The sequence below is a fragment of the Oncorhynchus kisutch genome, linkage group LG1, assembly GCF_002021735.2.
Source record: "Oncorhynchus kisutch isolate 150728-3 linkage group LG1, Okis_V2, whole genome shotgun sequence".
Lineage (NCBI taxonomy): Eukaryota > Metazoa > Chordata > Actinopteri > Salmoniformes > Salmonidae > Oncorhynchus > Oncorhynchus kisutch.
The window spans coordinates 8,861,992-8,881,991 of NC_034174.2; the positions used below are offsets into that span (position 1 = coordinate 8,861,992).

At 51.5% G+C, this 20,000-nt stretch overlaps 1 protein-coding gene across 1 annotated transcript in view; it reads left to right on the forward strand.

The window, feature by feature from the left end:
- The window catches only part of LOC109879967 (collagen alpha-1(II) chain), a 108,447-nt gene that overhangs the window by 12,266 nt on the left and 76,181 nt on the right, over positions 1-20,000 (forward strand). The window contains 3 exon segments of the mRNA XM_074933816.1: positions 14,234-14,284; positions 14,286-14,336; positions 15,886-15,963. Coding sequence (XP_074789917.1) covers positions 14,234-14,284; positions 14,286-14,336; positions 15,886-15,963 — 180 coding nt within the window.

Sequence of the window (20,000 nt, forward strand, 5' to 3'; positions counted from 1 at the left end):
TTAAGAGGAGGCAGGGTATCCTATTGGTTAAGAGGCGGCAGGGTATCCTATTGGTTAAGAGGCGGCAGGGTATCCTATTGGTTAAGAGGCGGCAGGGTATCCTATTGGTTAAGAGTTGGCAGGGTATCCTATTGGTTAAGGGGCGGCAGGGTATCCTATTGGTTAAGAGTTGGCAGGGTATCCTATTGGTTAAGAGGAGGCAGGGTATCCTATTGGTTAAGAGGAGGCAGGGTATCCTATTGGTTAAGAGGTGGCAGGGTATCCTATTGGTTAAGAGGCGGCAGGGTATCCTATTGGTTAAGAGGAGGCAGGGTATCCTATTGGTTAAGGGGCGGCAGGGTATCCTATTGGTTAAGAGGCGGCAGGGTATCCTATTGGTTAAGAGGCGGCAGGGTATTCCTATTGGTTAAGAGTTGGCAGGGTATCCTATTGGTTAAGAGGCGGCAGGGTATCCTAGTGGTTAAGGGGAGGCAGGGTATCCTATTGGTTAAGATGAGGCAGTGTATCCTATTGGTTAAGGGGCGGCAGGGTATCCTATTGATTAAGAGGAGGCAGGGTATCCTATTGGTTAAGAGGCGGCAGGGTATCCTATTGGTTAAGAGGCGGCAGGGTATCCTATTGGTTAAGAGTTGGCAGGGTATCCTATCGGTTAAGGGGTGGCAGGGTATCCTAGTGGTTAAGAGGAGGCAGGGTATCCTATTGGTTAAGATGAGGCAGTGTATCCTATTGGTTAAGGGGCGGCAGGGTATCCTATTGGTTAAGAGGAGGCCGGGTATCCTATTGGCTAAGAGGCGGCAGGGTATCCTATTGGTTAAGAGTTGGCAGGGTATCCTATTGGTTAAAGGGTGGCAGGGTATCCTAGTGGTTAAGAGGAGGAAGGGTATCCTATTGGTTAAGATGAGGCAGTGTATCCTATTGGTTAAGGGGTGGCAGGGTATCCTATTGGTTAAGAGGAGGCAGGGTATCCTATTGGTTAAGAGGCGGCATGGTATCCTATTGGTTAAGTGGCGGCAGGGTATCCTATTGGTTAAGCGGTGGCAGGGTATCTTATTGGTTAAGAGGCGGCAGGGTATCCTATTGGTTAAGGGGCGGCAGGGTATCCTAGTGGTTAAGAGGTGGCAGGGTATCCTATTGGTTAAGGGGCGGCAGGGTATCCTATTGGTTAAGGGGCGGCAGGGTATCCTAGTGGTTAAGGGGTGGCAGGGTATCCTATTGGTTAAGAGGAGGCAGGGTTAGACTAGTGGTTAAGGGTTGGCAGGGTAGACTAGTGGTTAAGGGTTGGCAGGGTATCCTAGTGGTTAAGAGGTGGCAGGGTATCCTAGTGGTTAAGAGTTGGCAGGGTATCCTAGTGGTTAAGGGGCGGCAAGATATCCTAGTGGTTAAGAGGAGGCAGGGTAGACTAGTGGTTAAGGGTTTGCAGGGTATCCTAGTCGTTAAGGGTTGGCAGGGTAGACTAGTGGTTAAGGGTTGGCAGGGTATCCTAGTGGTTAAGAGGTGGAAGGGTATCCTAGTGGTTAAGAGTTGGCAGGGTATCCTAGTGGTTAAGGGGCGGCAGGGTATCCTAGTGGGTAAGAGGAGGCAGGGTAGACTAGTGGTTAAGGGGTGGCAGGGTATCCTAGTGGCTAAGAGGTGGCAGGGTATCCTAGTGGTTAAGGGGTGGCAGGGTATCCTAGTGGTTAAGAGGTGGCAGGGTATCCTAGTGGTTAAGAGGAGGCAGGGTATCCTAGTGGTTAAGAGGAGGCAGGGTAGACTATTGGTTAAGAGGAGGCAGGGTATCCTAGTGGTTAAGAGGTGGCAGGGTATCCTATTGGTTAAGGGTTGGCAGGGTATCCTAGTTGTTAAGAGGTGGCAGGGTATCCTAGTGGTTAAGGGTTGGCAGGGTAGACTAGTGGTTAAGGGGTGGCAGGGTATCCTAGTGGTTAAGAGGAGGCAGGGTAGACTAGTGGTTAAGGATTGGCAGGGTATCCTAGTGGTTAAGGGTTGGCAGGGTAGACTAGTGGTTAAGGGTTGGCAGGGTATCCTAGTGGTTAAGAGTTGGCAGGGTATCCTAGTGGTTAAGAGTTGGCATGGTATCCCAGTGGTTAAGGGGTGGCAGGGTATCCTAGTGGTTAAGAGGAGGCAGGGTAGACTAGTGGTTAAGGGTTGGCAGGGTAGATTAGTGGTTAAGGGTTGGTAGGCTAGACTAGTGGTTAAGGGTTGGCAGGGTATCCTAGTGGTTAAGAGGAGGTAGGGTACCTAGTGGTTAAAGGGTGGCAGGGTATCCTATTGGTTAAGAGTTGGCAGGGTAGACTAGTGGTTAAGGGTTGGCAGGGTATCCTAGTGGTTAAGGGGTGGCAGGGTATCCTATTGGTTAAGGGGCGGCAGGGTATCCTAGTGGTTAAGGGGTGGCAGGGTATCCTATTGGTTAAGGGGCGGCAGGGTATCCTAGTGGTTAAGGGTTGGCAGGGTAGACTAGTGGTTAAGGGTTGGCAGGGTAGACTCGTGGTTAAGGGTTGGCAGGCTAGACTAGTGGTTAAGGGTTGGCACGGTATCCTAGTGGTTAAGAGGTGGCAGGGTATCCTATTGGTTAAGGGGTGGCAGGGTATCCTAGTGGTTAGGATGAGGCAGGGTATCCTAGTGGTTAAGGGTTGGCAGGGTAGATTAGTGGTTAGTGTGTTGGGCCAGTAACCAAAAGGTGGCTAGTTGAAATCCCTGAGCTGACTAGGTGTAAACATCTGATGATGTACCCTTGAGCATGTCTCTTAAACCATAATTGCTCCTGTAAGTTGCAATGTTGTAAGAGTGTATATGCTAAATGTACAAGTAAAATGTCTGCCACATTGGAGGTTGTTTCTTTAGGTTTGTAATTTAATATAGTAGTTTTAATGAGACATGTTCCTTTTTGGCCCCAGGCTACTCTATGGTTCTGTGTCGTTGTCTGTTTATGTATAATGATCTTAGAGGTCGGTTGGTAGGTAGGTACGTGGGTAGGTAGTAGGTGGGTTGGTAGGTAGGTACGTAGGTAGGTAGTAGGTAGGTAGGTAGGTAGGTACGTAGGTAGGAAGTAGGTAGGTACGTAGGTAGTAGGTAGTAGGTAGGTAGTAGGTAGGTAGGTAGTAGGTAGGTAGTAGGTAGGTACGTAGGTAGGTAGTAGGTAGGTAGGTAGGTAGGTAGGTAGGTAGGTAGGTAGGTAGGTAGGTAGGTAGTAGGTAGGTAGGTAGGTAGGTTGGTAGGTAGGTAGGTAGTAGGTAGGTACATAGGTAGGTAGTAGGTAGGTAGGTAGGTAGTAGGTAGGTAGGTAGGTAGGTAGGTAGGTAGGTAGGTTGGTAGGTAGGTAGGTAGGTAGGTAGGTAGTAGGTAGGTAGTAGGTAGGTAGTAGGTAGGTAGGTAGGTAGTAGGTAGGTAGGTAGGTAGGTAGGTAGGTAGGTAGGTAGGTAGGTAGGTAGGTAGGTAGGTAGGTAGTAGGTAGGTAGGTAGTAGGTAGATAGGTAGGTAGGTAGGTAGTAGGTTGGTAGGTAGGTAGGTAGGCAGGTAGATAGGTAGGTAGGTAGGTAGGTTGGTAGGCAGGTAGATAGGTAGGTAGGTAGGTTGGTAGGTAGGTTGGTAGGTAGGTAAGTAGGTAGGTAGGTAGGTAGTAGGTAGGTCGGTCGGTAGCTAGGTAGGTAGGTAGGTAGGTAGGTAGGTAGGTAGGTAGGTAGGTAGGTCGGTCGGTAGGTAGGTAGGTAGGTAGGTAGTAGGTAGGTAGGTAGGTAGTAGGTAGGTAGGTAGTAGGTTGGTAGGTAGGTAGGTAGGTAGGTAGGTAGTTGGTAGGTAGGTAGGTAGGTAAGTAGGTAGTAGGTAGGTAGGTAGGTAGGTAGGTAGGTAGGTAGGTAGGTAGGTGGGTAGGTAGGTAGGTAGTAGGTAGGTAGGGTGGTAGGTAGGTAGGTAGGTAGGTAGGTAGGGTGGTAGGTAGGGTGGTAGGTAGGTAGGTAGGTAGGTAGGTAGGTAGGTAGGTAGGGTGGTAGGTAGGTAGGGTGGTAGGTAGGTAGGTAGGTAGGTAGGTAGGTAGGTAGGTAGGTAGGTAGGTAGGTAGGTAGGTAGGTAGGTAGTAGGTAGGCAGGCAGGCAGGTAGGTGAATACATTTCCCCCAGTCTGCCTACACTAATTTCATTGAGACATTTGAGTTCTCTTAGAGGTTCTTTGTTTTGTTGTGACTGCATGGGAAACTGACCTGTGGTGTGTTGGCTGAAGCACACTGAAGACCGCCACAGAGATCCTATCAACCTCTAATACGTCACGCTATGGTGAAGGCCAACTGTCACTCACACAGTGACAGACTAGTCTCTTTCTCAGTTGGCTAAGATGGTTGGCTTTTATGGGACACGTCTTGTTGTGCTGAGGCTTCTGAGTTTGATCCCCGCTCGGGGCAGAATAGATCGCCGTGTGTTAAAAGGACTCCATGACCCAGATTGTTTTTGTTGGTCATGGATTGTTATGGGGTTGTTTATTGAAAGCGAGGCCATACTGAGTCTTTGCCTTAGGACAGTAAAGGCTTTAACTTACATAAGTCTGGTCGACTTTACGTGACAGGGACAATACACATTGATCACCTTGGTTGTCTCCCAAATGACACCCTATTCCCATATAGTGCACTACCCCTATGGGCCCTGGTCTAAAGTAGTGCACTACCCCTATGGGCCCTGGTCTAAAGTAGTGCACAATCCCTATGGGCCCTGGTCTAAAGTAGTGCACTACCCCTACGGGTCCTGATCTAAAGTAGTGCACTACCCCTATGGGCCCTGGTCCAAAGTAGTGCACTACCCCTATGGGCCCTGATCTAAAGTAGTGCACTACCCCTATGGGCCCTGGTCTAAAGTAGTGCACTACCCCTATGGGCCCTGGTCTAAAGTAGTGCACTACCCCTTATGGGCCCTTGTCTAAAGTAGTGCACTACCCCTACGGGTCCTGATCTAAAGTAGTGCACTACCCCTATGGGCCCTGGTCTAAAGTAGTGCACTACCCCTGTGGGCCCTGGTCTAAAGTAGTGCACAATCCCTATGGGCCCTGGTCTAAAGTAGTGCACTACCCCTACGGGTCCTGATCTAAAGTAGTGCACTACCCCTATGGGCCCTGGTCCAAAGTAGTGCACTACCCCTATGGGCCCTGATCTAAAGTAGTGCACTACCCCTATGGGCCCTGGTCTAAAGTAGTGCACTACCCCTATGGGCCCTGGTCTAAAGTAGTGCACTACCCCTTATGGGCCCTTGTCTAAAGTAGTGCACTACCCCTACGGGTCATGATCTAAAGTAGTGCACTACCCCTATGGGCCCTGGTCTAAAGTAGTGCTCTACCCCTATGGGCCCTGGTCAAAAGTAGTGCACTACCCCTATGGGCCCTGGTCAAAAGTAGTGCACTACCCCTATGGGCCCTGGTCCAAAGTAGTGCACTACCCCTATGGGCCCTGGTCTAAAGTAGTGCACTACCCCTATGGGCCCTGGTCAAAAGTAGTGCACTACCCCTATGGGCCCTGGTCAAAAGTAGTGCTCTACCCCTTATGGGCCCTGGTCTAAAGTAGTGCACTAAATAGGGAAGAGGGTGACAATTGCGATGCGTACCATCTGTGAATCTGTCAGGTTTAGCAAACAGACTCAGTCCCAGACAGGTGCACCGATAAAGCTTAGCAAGTACCAGATGTGCCCCCCCCCGCCACCCTCCCCATCCCTCCTTTGAAAGTACCCCTCCAAATAACATGTACTACCCCCCCCCCCCCTAAATGTCTCTGTGCAGCCCTCCTCTGTTCCTTCTGCAGCCTCTGGGCAGGCCAGGTCCCATAGGGATCAACAGTAGTGCACTAGAGTACATTGTGACCAGGTCCCATAGAGATCAACAGTAGTGCACTATATAGGGAATATGATGCCTTTTGGGATGCATCCCTATGAGTCTTTGGCTTGGGAAGGAAGGTGTTTATGGTTGGGAATATGTCCTATATCACACCCTGGTGTTTATGATGGATTCCCACCATTCTTTACCTCAGCAGAGGTCAACAGAGGTCAACAGAGGTCATGGACTAGGCTCTCAGGTGACACATAGTTGGCTATGTTAAACATTGCAATAGATTGTGCTTAGGTCTAGTCCATACTAGTGCATGTTTGGATCAACTTTGAGGATAGTTTTTTTTTTTTTTTTTTTTTTTTTATCAGTTATTGGTTTAATTCACATTTTCAGTCCACAATTTGCTTTCCAGTTTATTCATTTATTGATCATAATTTTTTTAGAGAAACATTTACAACTATTAAATCTTTGTCTGCACCAAAAAAAATGAAAAGGGAATGAGTGTAGTGGTGAACGCTCCTGACATCATTTGTCAGGACCATACACTGTGGTGGGCTGGTTTCCCTGGACCATAGACTGTGGTGGGCTGGTTTCCCTGAACCATAGACTGTGGTGGGCTGGTTTCCCTGGACCATAGACTGTGGTGGGCTGGTTTCCCTGAACCATACACTGTGGTGGGCTGGTTTCCCTGGACCATAGACTGTGGTGGGCTGGTTTCCCTGAACCATAGACTGTGGTAGGCTGGTTTCCCTGGACCATACACTGTGGTGGGCTGGTTTCTCAGGACCATAGACTGTGGTGGGCTGGTTTCTCTGGACCAGAGACTGTGGTGGGCTGGTTTCTCAGGACCATACACTGTGGTGGGCTGGTTTCCCTGGACCATAGACTGTGGTGGGCTGGTTTCCCTGGACCATACACTGTGGTAGGCTGGTTTCTCTGGACCATAGACTGTGGTGGGCTGGTTTCTCTGGACCAGAGACTGTGGTGGGCTGGTTTCTCTGGACCGTAGACTGTGGTGGGCTGGTTTCTCTGGACCAGAGACTGTGGTGGGCTGGTTTCTCTGGACCGTAGACTGTGGTGGGCTGGTTTCCCTGGACCATAGACTGTGGTGGGCTGGTTTCTCTGGACCATAGACTGTGGTGGGCTGGTTTCTCAGGACCATAGACTGGTGGGCTGGTTTCTCTGGACCAGAGACTGGTGGGCTGGTTCTCAGGACCAATGACTGTGCTGAGCTGGTTTCTCTGGACCATAGACTGTGGTGGGCTGGTTCCTCTGGACCATAAACTGTGCTGGGCTGGTTTCTCTGGACCATATACTGTGGTGGACTGGTTTCCCTGGACCATAGACTGTGGTGGGCTGGTTTCCCTGGACCAGAGACTGGTGGGCTGGTTCTCAGGACCATAGACTGTGCTGAGCTGGTTTCTCTGGACCATAGACTGTGGTGGGCTGGTTTCCCTGGACCATAGACTGTGGTGGTCTGGTTTCTCTGGACCAGAGACTGTGGTGGGCTTGTTTCTCTGGACCATAGACTGTGGTGGGCTGGTTTCTCTGGACCATAGACTGTGCTGAGCTGGTTTCCCCAGACCAGAGACTGTGGTGGGCTAGTTTCCCCAGACCAGAGACTGTGGTGGGCTGGTTTCCCCAGACCAGAGACTGTGGTGGGCTGGTTTCTCCGGACCATAGACTGTGCTGGGCTGGTTTCTCTGGACCATAGACTGTGGTGGGCTGGTTTCTCTGGACCATAGACTGTGGTGGGCTGGTTTCTCAGGACCATAGACTGGTGGGCTGGTTTCTCTGGACCAGAGACTGGTGGGCTGGTTTCTAAGGACCATAGACTGTGCTGAGCTGGTTTCTCTGGATCATAGACTGTGGTGGGCTGGTTCCTCTGGACCATAGACTGTGCTGGGCTGGTTTCTCTGAACCATAGACTGTGGTGGGCTGGTTTCCCTGGACCATAGACTGTGATGGGCTGGTTTCCCTGGACCAGAGACTGGTGGGCTGGTTTCTCAGGACCATAGACTGTGCTGAGCTGGTTTCTCTGGACCATAGACTGTGGTGGGCTGGTTCCTCTGGACCATAGACTGTGCTGGGCTGGTTTCTCTGGAACATAGACTGTGGTGGGCTGGTTTCCCTGGACCATAGACTGTGGTGGGCTGGTTTCTCTGGACCAGAGACTGTGGTGGGCTTGTTTCTCTGGACCATAGACTGTGGTGGGCTGGTTTCTCTGGACCATAGACTGTGCTGAGCTGGTTTCCCCAGACCAGAGACTGTGGTGGGCTGGTTTCCCCAGACCAGAGACTGTGGTGGGCTGGTTTCTCCGGACCATAGACTGTGCTGGGCTGGTTTCTCTGGACCATATACTGTGGTGGGCTGGTTTCTCTGGACCATAGACTGTGGTGGGCTGGTTTCTCAGGACCATAGACTGGTGGGCTGGTTTCTCTGGACCAGAGACTGGTGGGCTGGTTTCTAAGGACCATAGACAGTGCTAGGCTGGTTTCCCTGGACCATAGACTGTGGTGGGCTGGTTTCTCTGGACCAGAGACTGTGGTGGGCTGGTTCCTCTGGACCATAGACTGTGCTGGGCTGGTTTCTCTGGACCATAGACTGTGGTGGGCTGGTTTCCCTGGACCATAGACTGTGGTGGGCTGGTTTCCTTGGACCAGAGACTGGTGGGCTGGTTTCTCAGGACCATAGACTGTGCTGAGCTGGTTTCTCTGGACCATAGACTGTGGTGGGCTGGTTCCTCTGGACCATAGACTGTGCTGGGCTGGTTTCTCTGGACCATAGACTGTGGTGGGCTGGTTTCCCTGGACCATAGACTGTGGTGGGCTGGTTTCTCTGGACCAGAGACTGTGGTGGGCTTGTTTCTCTGGACCATAGACTGTGGTGGGCTGGTTTCTCTGGACCATAGACTGTGCTGAGCTGGTTTCCCCAGACCAGAGACTGTGGTGGGCTGGTTTCCCCAGACCAGAGACTGTGATGGGCTGGTTTCCCCAGACCAGAGACTGTGGTGGGCTGGTTTCTCCGGACCATAGACTGTGCTGGGCTGGTTTCTCTGGACCATAGACTGTGGTGGGCTGGTTTCTCTGGACCAGAGACTGTGGTGGGCTGGTTTCTCAGGACCATAGACTGTGGTGGGCTGGTTTCCCTGGACCAGAGACTGTGGTGGGCTGGTTTCCCTGGACCATAGACTGTGGTGGGCTGGTTTCTCTGGACCAGAGACTGTGGTGGGCTGGTTTCTCAGGACCAGAGACTGTGATGGGCTGGTTTCCCCAGACCAGAGACTGTGGTGGGCTGGTTTCTCTGGACCATAGACTGTGGTGGGCTGGTTTCTCTGGACCAGAGACTGTGGTGGGCTGGTTTCTCAGGACCATAGACTGTGGTGGGCTGGTTTCCCTGGACCAGAGACTGTGGTGGGCTGGTTTCCCTGGACCATAGACTGTGGTGGGCTGGTTTCTCTGGACCAGAGACTGTGGTGGGCTGGTTTCTCAGGACCTTAGACTGGTGGGCTGGTTTCTCTGGACCATAGACTCGTGGCCTGGTTTCCCCCGGACCATAGACTGTGGTGGGCTGGTTTCTCTGGACCATAGACTGTGGTGGGCTGGTTTCTCTGGACCATAGACTGTGGTGGGCTGGTTTCTCTGGACCAGAGACTGTGGTGGGTTGGTTTCTCTGGACCATAGACTGTGGTGGGCTGGTTTCGCAGGACCATAGACTGTGGTGGGCTGGTTTCTCAGGACCATAGACTGTGGTGGGCTGGTTTCCCCAGACCAGAGACTGTGGTGGGCTGGTTTCCCCGGACCATAGACTGTGGTGGGCTGGTTTCCCTGGACCAGAGACTGTGGTGGGCTGGTTTCCCCAGACCATAGACTGTGGTGGGCTGGTTTCCCCAGACCATAGACTGTGGTGGGCTGGTTTCCCTGGACCATAGACTGTGGTGGGCTGGTTTCTCTGGACCATAGACTGTGGTGGGCTGGTTTCCCTGGACCATAGACTGTGGTGGGCTGGTTTCCCTGGACCAGAGACTGGTGGGCTGGTGTCTCAGGACCATAGACTGTGGTGGGCTGGTTTCCCCAGACCATAGACTGTGTTGGGCTGGTTTCCCTGGACCATAGACTGTGGTGGGCTGGTTTCTCTGGACCATAGACTGTGGTGGGCTGGTTTCCCCAGACCAGAGACTGTGGTGGGCTGGTTTCTCAGGACCATAGACTGGTGGGCTGGTTTCTCTGGACCATAGACTCGTGGGCTGGTTTCCCCGGACCATAGACTGTGGTGGGCTGGTTTCCCTGGACCAGAGACTGTGGTGGGCTGATTTCTCTGGACCATAGACTGTGGTGGGCTGGTTTCTCCGGACCATAGACTGTGGTGGGCTGGTTTCTCTGGACCATAGACTGTGGTGGGCTGGTTTCCCTGGACCATAGACTGTGGTGGGCTGGTTTCCCCAGACCATAGACTGTGGTGGGCTGGTTTCTCAGGACCAGAGACAGTGGTGGGCTCGTTTCCCCAGACCAGAGACTGTGGTGGGCTGGTTTCCCCGGACCATAGACTGTGGTGGGCTGGTTTCTCTGGACCATAGACTGTGGTGGGCTGGTTTCTCTGGACCATAGACTGTGGTGGGCTGGTTTCCCTGGACCATAGACTGTGGTGGGCTGGTTTCCTTGGACCAGAGACTGGTGGGCTGGTTTCTCAGGACCATAGACTGTGCTGAGCTGGTTTCTCTGGACCATAGACTGTGGTGGGCTGGTTCCTCTGGACCATAGACTGTGCTGGGCTGGTTTCTCTGGACCATAGACTGTGGTGGGCTGGTTTCCCTGGACCATAGACTGTGGTGGGCTGGTTTCTCTGGACCAGAGACTGTGGTGGGCTTGTTTCTCTGGACCATAGACTGTGGTGGGCTGGTTTCTCTGGACCATAGACTGTGCTGAGCTGGTTTCCCCAGACCAGAGACTGTGGTGGGCTGGTTTCCCCAGACCAGAGACTGTGATGGGCTGGTTTCCCCAGACCAGAGACTGTGGTGGGCTGGTTTCTCCGGACCATAGACTGTGCTGGGCTGGTTTCTCTGGACCATAGACTGTGGTGGGCTGGTTTCTCTGGACCAGAGACTGTGGTGGGCTGGTTTCTCAGGACCATAGACTGTGGTGGGCTGGTTTCCCTGGACCAGAGACTGTGGTGGGCTGGTTTCCCTGGACCATAGACTGTGGTGGGCTGGTTTCTCTGGACCAGAGACTGTGGTGGGCTGGTTTCTCAGGACCAGAGACTGTGATGGGCTGGTTTCCCCAGACCAGAGACTGTGGTGGGCTGGTTTCTCTGGACCATAGACTGTGGTGGGCTGGTTTCTCTGGACCAGAGACTGTGGTGGGCTGGTTTCTCAGGACCATAGACTGTGGTGGGCTGGTTTCCCTGGACCAGAGACTGTGGTGGGCTGGTTTCCCTGGACCATAGACTGTGGTGGGCTGGTTTCTCTGGACCAGAGACTGTGGTGGGCTGGTTTCTCAGGACCTTAGACTGGTGGGCTGGTTTCTCTGGACCATAGACTCGTGGCCTGGTTTCCCCCGGACCATAGACTGTGGTGGGCTGGTTTCTCTGGACCATAGACTGTGGTGGGCTGGTTTCTCTGGACCATAGACTGTGGTGGGCTGGTTTCTCTGGACCAGAGACTGTGGTGGGTTGGTTTCTCTGGACCATAGACTGTGGTGGGCTGGTTTCGCAGGACCATAGACTGTGGTGGGCTGGTTTCTCAGGACCATAGACTGTGGTGGGCTGGTTTCCCCAGACCAGAGACTGTGGTGGGCTGGTTTCCCCGGACCATAGACTGTGGTGGGCTGGTTTCCCTGGACCAGAGACTGTGGTGGGCTGGTTTCCCCAGACCATAGACTGTGGTGGGCTGGTTTCCCCAGACCATAGACTGTGGTGGGCTGGTTTCCCTGGACCATAGACTGTGGTGGGCTGGTTTCTCTGGACCATAGACTGTGGTGGGCTGGTTTCCCTGGACCATAGACTGTGGTGGGCTGGTTTCCCTGGACCAGAGACTGGTGGGCTGGTGTCTCAGGACCATAGACTGTGGTGGGCTGGTTTCCCCAGACCATAGACTGTGGTGGGCTGGTTTCTCTGGACCATAGACTGTGGTGGGCTGGTTTCCCCAGACCAGAGACTGTGGTGGGCTGGTTTCTCAGGACCATAGACTGGTGGGCTGGTTTCTCTGGACCATAGACTCGTGGGCTGGTTTCCCCGGACCATAGACTGTGGTGGGCTGGTTTCCCTGGACCAGAGACTGTGGTGGGCTGATTTCTCTGGACCATAGACTGTGGTGGGCTGGTTTCTCCGGACCATAGACTGTGGTGGGCTGGTTTCTCTGGACCATAGACTGTGGTGGGCTGGTTTCCCTGGACCAGAGACTGTGGTGGGCTGGTTTCTCTGGACCATAGACTGTGGTGGGCTGGTTTTCCTGGACCATAGACTGTGGTGGGCTGGTTTCCCCAGACCAGAGACTGTGGTGGGCGTGTTTCCCCAGACCATAGACTGTGGTGGGCTGATTTCTCTGGACCATAGACTGTGGTGGGCTGGTTTCTCCGGACCATAGACTGTGGTGGGCTGGTTTCTCTGGACCATAGACTGTGGTGGGCTGGTTTCCCTGGACCATAGACTGTGGTGGGCTGGTTTCCCCAGACCATAGACTGTGGTGGGCTGGTTTCTCAGGACCAGAGACTGTGGTGGGCTCATTTCCCCAGACCAGAGACTGTGGTGGGCTGGTTTCCCCCGGACCATAGACTGTGGTGGGCTGGTTTCTCTGGACCATAGACTGTGGTGGGCTGGTTTCTCTGGACCATAGACTGTGGTGGGCTGGTTTCCCTGGACCAGAGACTGTGGTGGGCTGGTTTCTCTGGACCATAGACTGTGGTGGGCTGGTTTTCCTGGACCATAGACTGTGGTGGGCTGGTTTCCCCAGACCAGAGACTGTGGTGGGCTGGTTTCCCCAGACCATAGACTGTGGTGGGCTGGTTTCCCTGGACGTGTGTTTTAAGCACTTTTCACCACCAACTCCTTCTTCTGGTTGTTGAATGAGCTGCATCTCCACAACACCTATTATTGGGAGTAGGATTGCAGTGATTTAAGTAACATACCGTTTTATATTGTACTATTGAGGTGTATCAGAACAGTGTGTACCATGAGATAAGAATCACACATTTTAACATTTTGTACTGTCTGTTTTTCACAAAGTGACTCAGAGAAAATGGCGGATTGTCATCATCCGTAGACTGAGGGGAATATTTGCCAATCCTTCATGTAGTTGTCAGGAAGTGTTTGGAAAGGATTCCATTTGGTTTTAAGTCTGCCTGGCCAGGTTAGAATGATTTATCATAGGTATTACTAGAGTTCACAATTCATCTGGAAATAGATACTGTCTTGGATGAAAAGATTTCTCGACTTTCTAAAAATGTTTCACTGTGAAAGGTTTTATTTGTTTTTATGAATGACGAGATACTTTTTGTTGTTGTTGCCAAATCAGAAATGTTTGGGAATCAGATGTCAAGTGAATCTGATCCACTGAATCAAACATTTTCTGGACCTAATGTTTTATTTAAACATAATATATATATACATATTATAAATGCTGGAAAGAATTGAGTTCATGTCCAATTTCTTCTGGGGATTTTAGCTTTAGTTAGAGAGAGATAGAGAGAGAGAGAGAGGGGGAGAGGGAGAGAGAGGGAGAGAGAGAGAGAGAGAGAGAGAGAGAGAGAGAGAGAGAGAGAGGGGGAGGGGGAGAGGGAGAAGGAGAGAGAGAGAGAGAGAGAGAGAGAGAGAGAGAGAGAGAGAGAGGGGGAGAGGGGGAGTGGGAGAGGGAGAAGGAGAGAGAGAGAGAAACATTTTCATCTGAAGTATAGACCTTACATCATATTTTGTGACTGTTATTTTTCATCTAAATTTTCTTAGATTTGATCTGCCTTTCTCTTTCTCCTACTGGTGGACATGGCTGATCTGCCTTTCTCTTTCTCCTACTGGTGGACATGGCTGATCTGCCTTTCTCTTTCTCCTACTCGTGGACATGGCTGATCTGAAAGTTGAGGAGATAAAGTTTACAGTTCAAAAGCTTTATTGTCCATTTAAAGATACATTCATGGATATATATATATATATATATATATATATATATATATATATATATATATATATATATATATATATATATATATATATATATATAATAGTTCATGGATATATATATATATAATAGTTCATGGATATATATAATAGTTTTCTGTTTAGATGGAAGATACTGTATGATATGTTGTTTCAGGCTATTTCTACTGTTGTTGTGACTTCAGGCCTTTATTGGTCTTATTTCCTACTTCCTGAAAGGGAAGCTCTTATTCATGCAGATACTCACTGCTGTGATTTTGGTGATATAGAGAAGATATGAACTGCCCTATTCCTCTCTCAGGGCAGCCCCGGGCCCCGTGGCAGAGATGGTGAGCCTGGTACCCCCGGTAACCCCCGGCCCCCCCGGACCTCCAGGACCTAATGGACCCCCTGGCCTTGGAGGAGTAAGTATCTCTGCAGAAAAAAGGAAGGGAGGGAAGGGAAGGGAAGGGAAGGAGGGAAGGGAAGGGAAGGGAAGGGAGGGAAGGGAAGAGAAGGGAGTGAAGGGAAGGGAAGGGAAGGGAAGGGAAGGGAAGGGAAGGGAAAGGGAAGGGAAGGGAGGGAAGGAAGGGAAGGGAAGGGAAGGGAAGGGAAGGGAAGGAAGGGAAGGGAAGGGAAGGGAAGGGAGGGAAGGAAGGGAAGGGAAGGGAAGGGAAGGGAAGGGAAGGGAGGGGAACGAGAAGGGGAAGAGAAGGGAGGGGAAGAGAAGGGAGAGAAGGGAAGAGAAGGGAAGGGAAGGGAGGGAAGGAAGGAAGGGAAGGGAAGGGAAGGAGGGAAGGGGAAGGGAGGAAGGGAAGGGAAGGAAGGGAAGGGAAGGAAGGGGAAGGGAAGGAAGGGAAGGGAAGGGAAGGGAGGGAAGGGAAGGGAAGGGAAGGAAGGGAAGGAGGAAGGAGGGGAAGGGAAGGGAAGGGAAGGAAGGGAAGGGAAGAAGAGAAGAGAAGGGAAGAGAAAGGGAAGCGGAAGGGAAGAGAGAGAAGAGAAGAGAAGAGAAGAGAAAGAGAGAAGAGAAGAGAAGGGAAGGAAGGGAAGGGAAGAGAAGGGAAGAAGGAGGGGAAGAGAAGGGAAGAGAAAGGAAAGAGAAGGAAGGGAAGGGAAGGAAGGGAAGGAAGGGAAGGGAGGGAAGGGAGGAAGGGAAGGGAAGGGAAGGAAGGGAGGGAAGGGAAGGGAAGGGAAGGGAAGGGAAGGGAAGGGAAGGAAGGGAAGGGAAGGGAGGGAAGGAAGGGAAGGGAGGGAAGAGGGGAGGGAAGGGAAGGAAGGAAGAGAAGAGAAGGGAAGGGAAGGGAAGGGAAGAGAAGGGAAGGGAAGGAAAGGGAAGGGAAGGGAAGGGAAGGGAAGGGAAGGGAAGGGAAGGGAAGGGAAGGGAAGGGAAGGGAGAGAAGGGAGGGAAGGGAAGGGAAGGGAGGGAAGGGAAGGGAAGGGAAGGGAAGGGAAGGGAAGGGAAGGGAAGGGAAGGGAAGGAAGGGAAGGGAAGGGAAGGGAAGGGAAGGGAGAGAAGGGGAGGGAAGGGAAGGGAAGGGAGGGAAGGGAAGGGAGGGAAGAGAATGGAGGGAAGGGAAGGGAAGGGAAGGGAAGGGAAGGGAAGGGAAGGAAGGGAGGGAAGGGAAGGGAAGTGAGGGAAGGGAGGGAAGGAGGGGAGGGGAGGGAAGGAGGGGAAGGGAAGGGAAGGGAAGAGAAGGGAAGAGAAGAGAAGGGAAGGGAAGGGAAGAGAAGGGAAGGGAAGGGAAGGGAATGGAAGGGAAGGGAAGGGAAGGGAGGGAAGGGAGGGGAGCAGAGGGGCGAAGAGGGAAGGAGAGAATAGGTAAGGGGCTCCATTGTTAAGACGTGCTGTGCTGTCTGAGAGTAGACTTCCAAGACAGAAATATGCCTACTATTGAGATGAGTGTGTGTGGTATTTTTATTTTGGGGGGGGATCATATAACAGTGTCTTATGGATGACATTTTGTCCTCCCACAGAACTTTGCTGCTCAGATGGCGGGAGGATTCGACGAGAAGGCTGGCGGAGCACAGATGGGCGTGATGCAAGGACCAATGGTGAGAGAGCTCGTGAGATACATCGTTAGATCCCTGGCGCCATTAGACCAGTTCTCTCCTATCAACTTCAGAGTAGTTTTTTATCGTTTCGCGATATGCAAGAATGCGTTGTCTGGTCTGATCTGACTCGTGGCTACATGAGACCAGCTTCAGTGAATAGGCCTCAGCGTGAGTCAACACTGCCCCCTGAGGTATGGGGAGAAACTACACATCCTCCTGGCCCCCCTGCTACAGGAAATATACCCCCCCCTCCCCTCCTCTGTGGAGCATACCTAGGTTTGGTTTGGGAAAACAGACGTTTTATTTTTCAAGTCGACTGAAAACTCCATCACATTTCTGTACAGCACTTTGAGATATCAGCTGATGTACAAAGGGCTATATAAATACATTTGAAAAAAATTTGACATGCAGCCTCTAAGCCAAAGTGAAATGAAGAGCACACTTACTGGGAGCTATTTTGGTTTGGAAACCCACAGAGCAGTGATCGGCTTGCTGCTTCCACAGCGAGCATTTGGCTGGCTGGCTGGCTGACTGGTGGAGCTGAAGACTGAAACCACTGAAACCCAGCTGGTGGTCGCCACAGTGGATTGTACCCCATTCGAGACCTGCGGAGAGGCGACACGCAGAGCAATGTGCCTGAGACAGACTCTGTGGCTTTGGGGCTTTGGTACCAGACCCCAAAGAGAAGCCTGTCTGTCTCCTTCATTCCTCCCCCTACCCTCAATAACCCGGGCCCTGTCTGGCTCTGACTGAAGCCCAGCAAGTTTAGCTTGATGGCATCTGGCCAGAGAAGGACAGGACTAAAAAAGACTGGGCTGCTCTGATGTCCCAAGCACAGTCCAGGAGTCAACCCCCTACATCTCTAGCTACAGCCCCTGGTCCCTTCACTGAGAGTCAACCCCCTACGTCTCTACCTACACCCCCTGGTCCCTTCACTGAGAGTCATCCCCCTACGTCTCTACCTACACCCCCTGGTCCCTTCACTGAGAGTCATCCCCCTACGTCTCCACCTACACCCCCTGGTCCCTTCACTGAGTGTCAACCCCCTACATCTCTAGCTACACCCCCTGGTCCCTTCACTGAGAGTCAACCCCCTACATCTCTACCTACACCCCCTGGTCCCTTCACTGAGAGTCAACCCCCTACATCTCTACCTACACCCCCTGGTCCCTTCACTGAGAGTCAACCCCCTACATCTCTAGCTACACCACCTGGTCCCTTCACTGAGAGTCAACCCCGTACGTCTCTGCCTAAACCCCCTGGTCCCTAACACAGTCCCTTCACTGAGAGTCAACTCCCTACATTTCTACCTACACCCCCTGGTCCCTTCACTGAGAGTCAACCCCCTACGTCTCTACCTACACCCCCTGGTCCCTTCACTGAGAGTCAACCCCCTACATCTCTAGCTACACCCCCTGGTCCCTTCACTGAGAGTCAACCCCGTATGTCTCTGCCTAAACCCCCTGGTCCCTAACACAGTCCCTTCACTGAGAGTCAACTCCCTACATTTCTACCTACACCCCCTGGTCCCTTCACTGAGAGTCAACCCCCTACGTCTCTACCTACACGCCCTGGTCCCTTCACTGAGAGTCAACCCCCTACATCTCTAGCTACACCCCCCTGGTCCCTTCACTGAGAGTCATCCCCCTACATCTCTAGCTACACCCCCTGGTCCCTTCACTGAGAGTCATCCCCCTACATCTCTACCTACACCCCCTGGTCCCTTCACTGAGAGTCATCCCCCTACATCTCTAGCTACACCCCCTGGTCCCTTCACTGAGAGTCATCCCCCTACATCTCTAGCTACACCCCCTGGTCCCTTCACTGAGAGTCAACCCCTACATCTCTACCTAAACCTCCTGGTCCCTAACACAGTGTCTTCACTGAGAGTCAACCCCGTACATCTCTAGCTACACCCCCTGGTCCCTTCACTGAGAGTCAACACCCTACATCTCTACCTTCACCCCCTGGTCCCTTCACTGAGAGTCAGCCCCCTATTTCTCTATCTTACACCCGCTGGCCCCTTCACTGAGAGTCAACCCCAAACGTCTCTACCTACACCCCCTGGTCCCTTCACTGAGAGTCAACCCCCTACATCTCTACCTACAGCCACTGGTCCCTTCACTGAGAGTCAACCCCTACATCTCTACCTACACCCCCTGGTCCCTTCACTGAGAGTCAACCCCAAACGTCTCTACCTACACCCCCTGGTCCCTTCACTGAGAGTCAACCCCAAACGTCTCTACCTACACCCTCTGGTCCCTTCACTGAGAGTCAACCCCAAATGTCTCTACCTACACCCCCTGGTCCCTTCACTGAGAGTCAACCCCAAACGTCTCTACCTACACCCCCTGGTCCCTTCACTGAGAGTCAACCCCAAACGTCTCTACCTACACCCCCTGGTCCCTAACACAGTGCCTTCACTGAGAGTCAACCCCTACATCTCTACCTTCACCCCCTGGTCCCTAACACAGTGCCTTCACTGAGAGTCAACCCCTACATCTCTACCTTCACCCCCTGGTCCCTAACACAGTGCCTTCACTGAGAGTCAACCCCTACATCTCTACCTTCACCCCCTGGTCCCTAACACAGTGCCTTCACTGAGAGTCAACCCCTACATCTCTACCTACACCCCCTGGTCCCTATAACACAGTGCCTTCACTGAGAGGCGGTGTACCACAAGACCCAAATACACACCACCTCTTAAACATACATAGACAGACCCCAAACACACACACACACACACAGACTCCAAACACACAGAAACACACTCCGCCTACGAATGGACATAGAGCTCCATTGACAAGCCCCTGGCCCGTTGCGGCGTGCGTTTGTCCGTCGCTCGCCTCGCTGAAAAGATACATCTAATTCTCATCACAGGAGCTCTGTGCTGCTTCGGGGCTGTTTGCTTTGGCTGGTACCCTGCATTTCTCTACGATAATCAGTCTATGCACCAACACTATGAATCGTGTTTTATAAAGACCATTAAAGGCTATAGATACACAGAGGGTAGTCCACGTTTCATGAGTGGAGGAGTGGAAGTCTTCATTTTCTTAGCTTTCTTAGTTTTGGCTGCGACTGAAGTGGCAGCCTATTTCATCTATAGTACACTGCTTTTGGCCCAGGGCCCATAGAGCTCTGTTCTAAAGTAGTACACTGTGCAGGGAATTACTGTAGGGTGTGACTTCAGACCCAAGCTCTTGACTTCTCATTAAACTCCAAGTTAGGTCATCTTCTCCTCTTTGTCCATGTTAAAAGATTTTCTCTGCGTGACAGATTTGACTCATTACCTGAATAGATAGTGAAACATCTCTCTCTCTCCCTCTCGTCTCTGATCAATGTGTAATGATGCACGGCGAGGTTGAGCTGAGAAGACTATTCCTCCTTCCTGACTAGATGTCTGTTGTCAAAAGGCTTTGTTATTAACCAAAGGAGATTAACAATGAGATCAGTGAGCAGAGCAAGGATTTGACCCACTGCTTTTAAGATCTTTGTAATAAAAATATATATTAAAAAAACATATATAACATTTCATAATAACTTTCATGAATGTGCCTTTAAAAATTCTTAATAAATCCTTTCTCAATGTTTATTCATAAAAGTTATTTGAGGTGTTAGTGTTTGTTACAGTATGTCTGTCAAACAGACTTTTTGGAGTTAGCAATTCTCATTCTAGCAGATGTTATATGTTTCTCTTTTGCTCCAAAACAACCCACAGCTATTGCCTTTCCTCTAGATTCATGCTAAAGTGCAAACAAATAGTTTGACAGAAGTCACGTAGAGTACAACACTTTTGGCCCTGACCTCTGAACTACAGAAAGAGAGACAGAGTTAGAGTGAGTGAGAAAAACAGAGAGAGAGAGGGGGGGGGGTGGGAGTGAGAGAAAGAGATAGAGAGAGAGAGAGAGAGAGAGAGAGAGAGAGAGAGAGAGAGAGAGAGAGAGAGAGAGAGAGAGAAAGAGAGAGAGAAAGAGATAGTGAGAGAAAGAGAGAGAAAGAGATAGTGAGAGAAAGAGAGAGAAAGAGAGAGAAAGAGA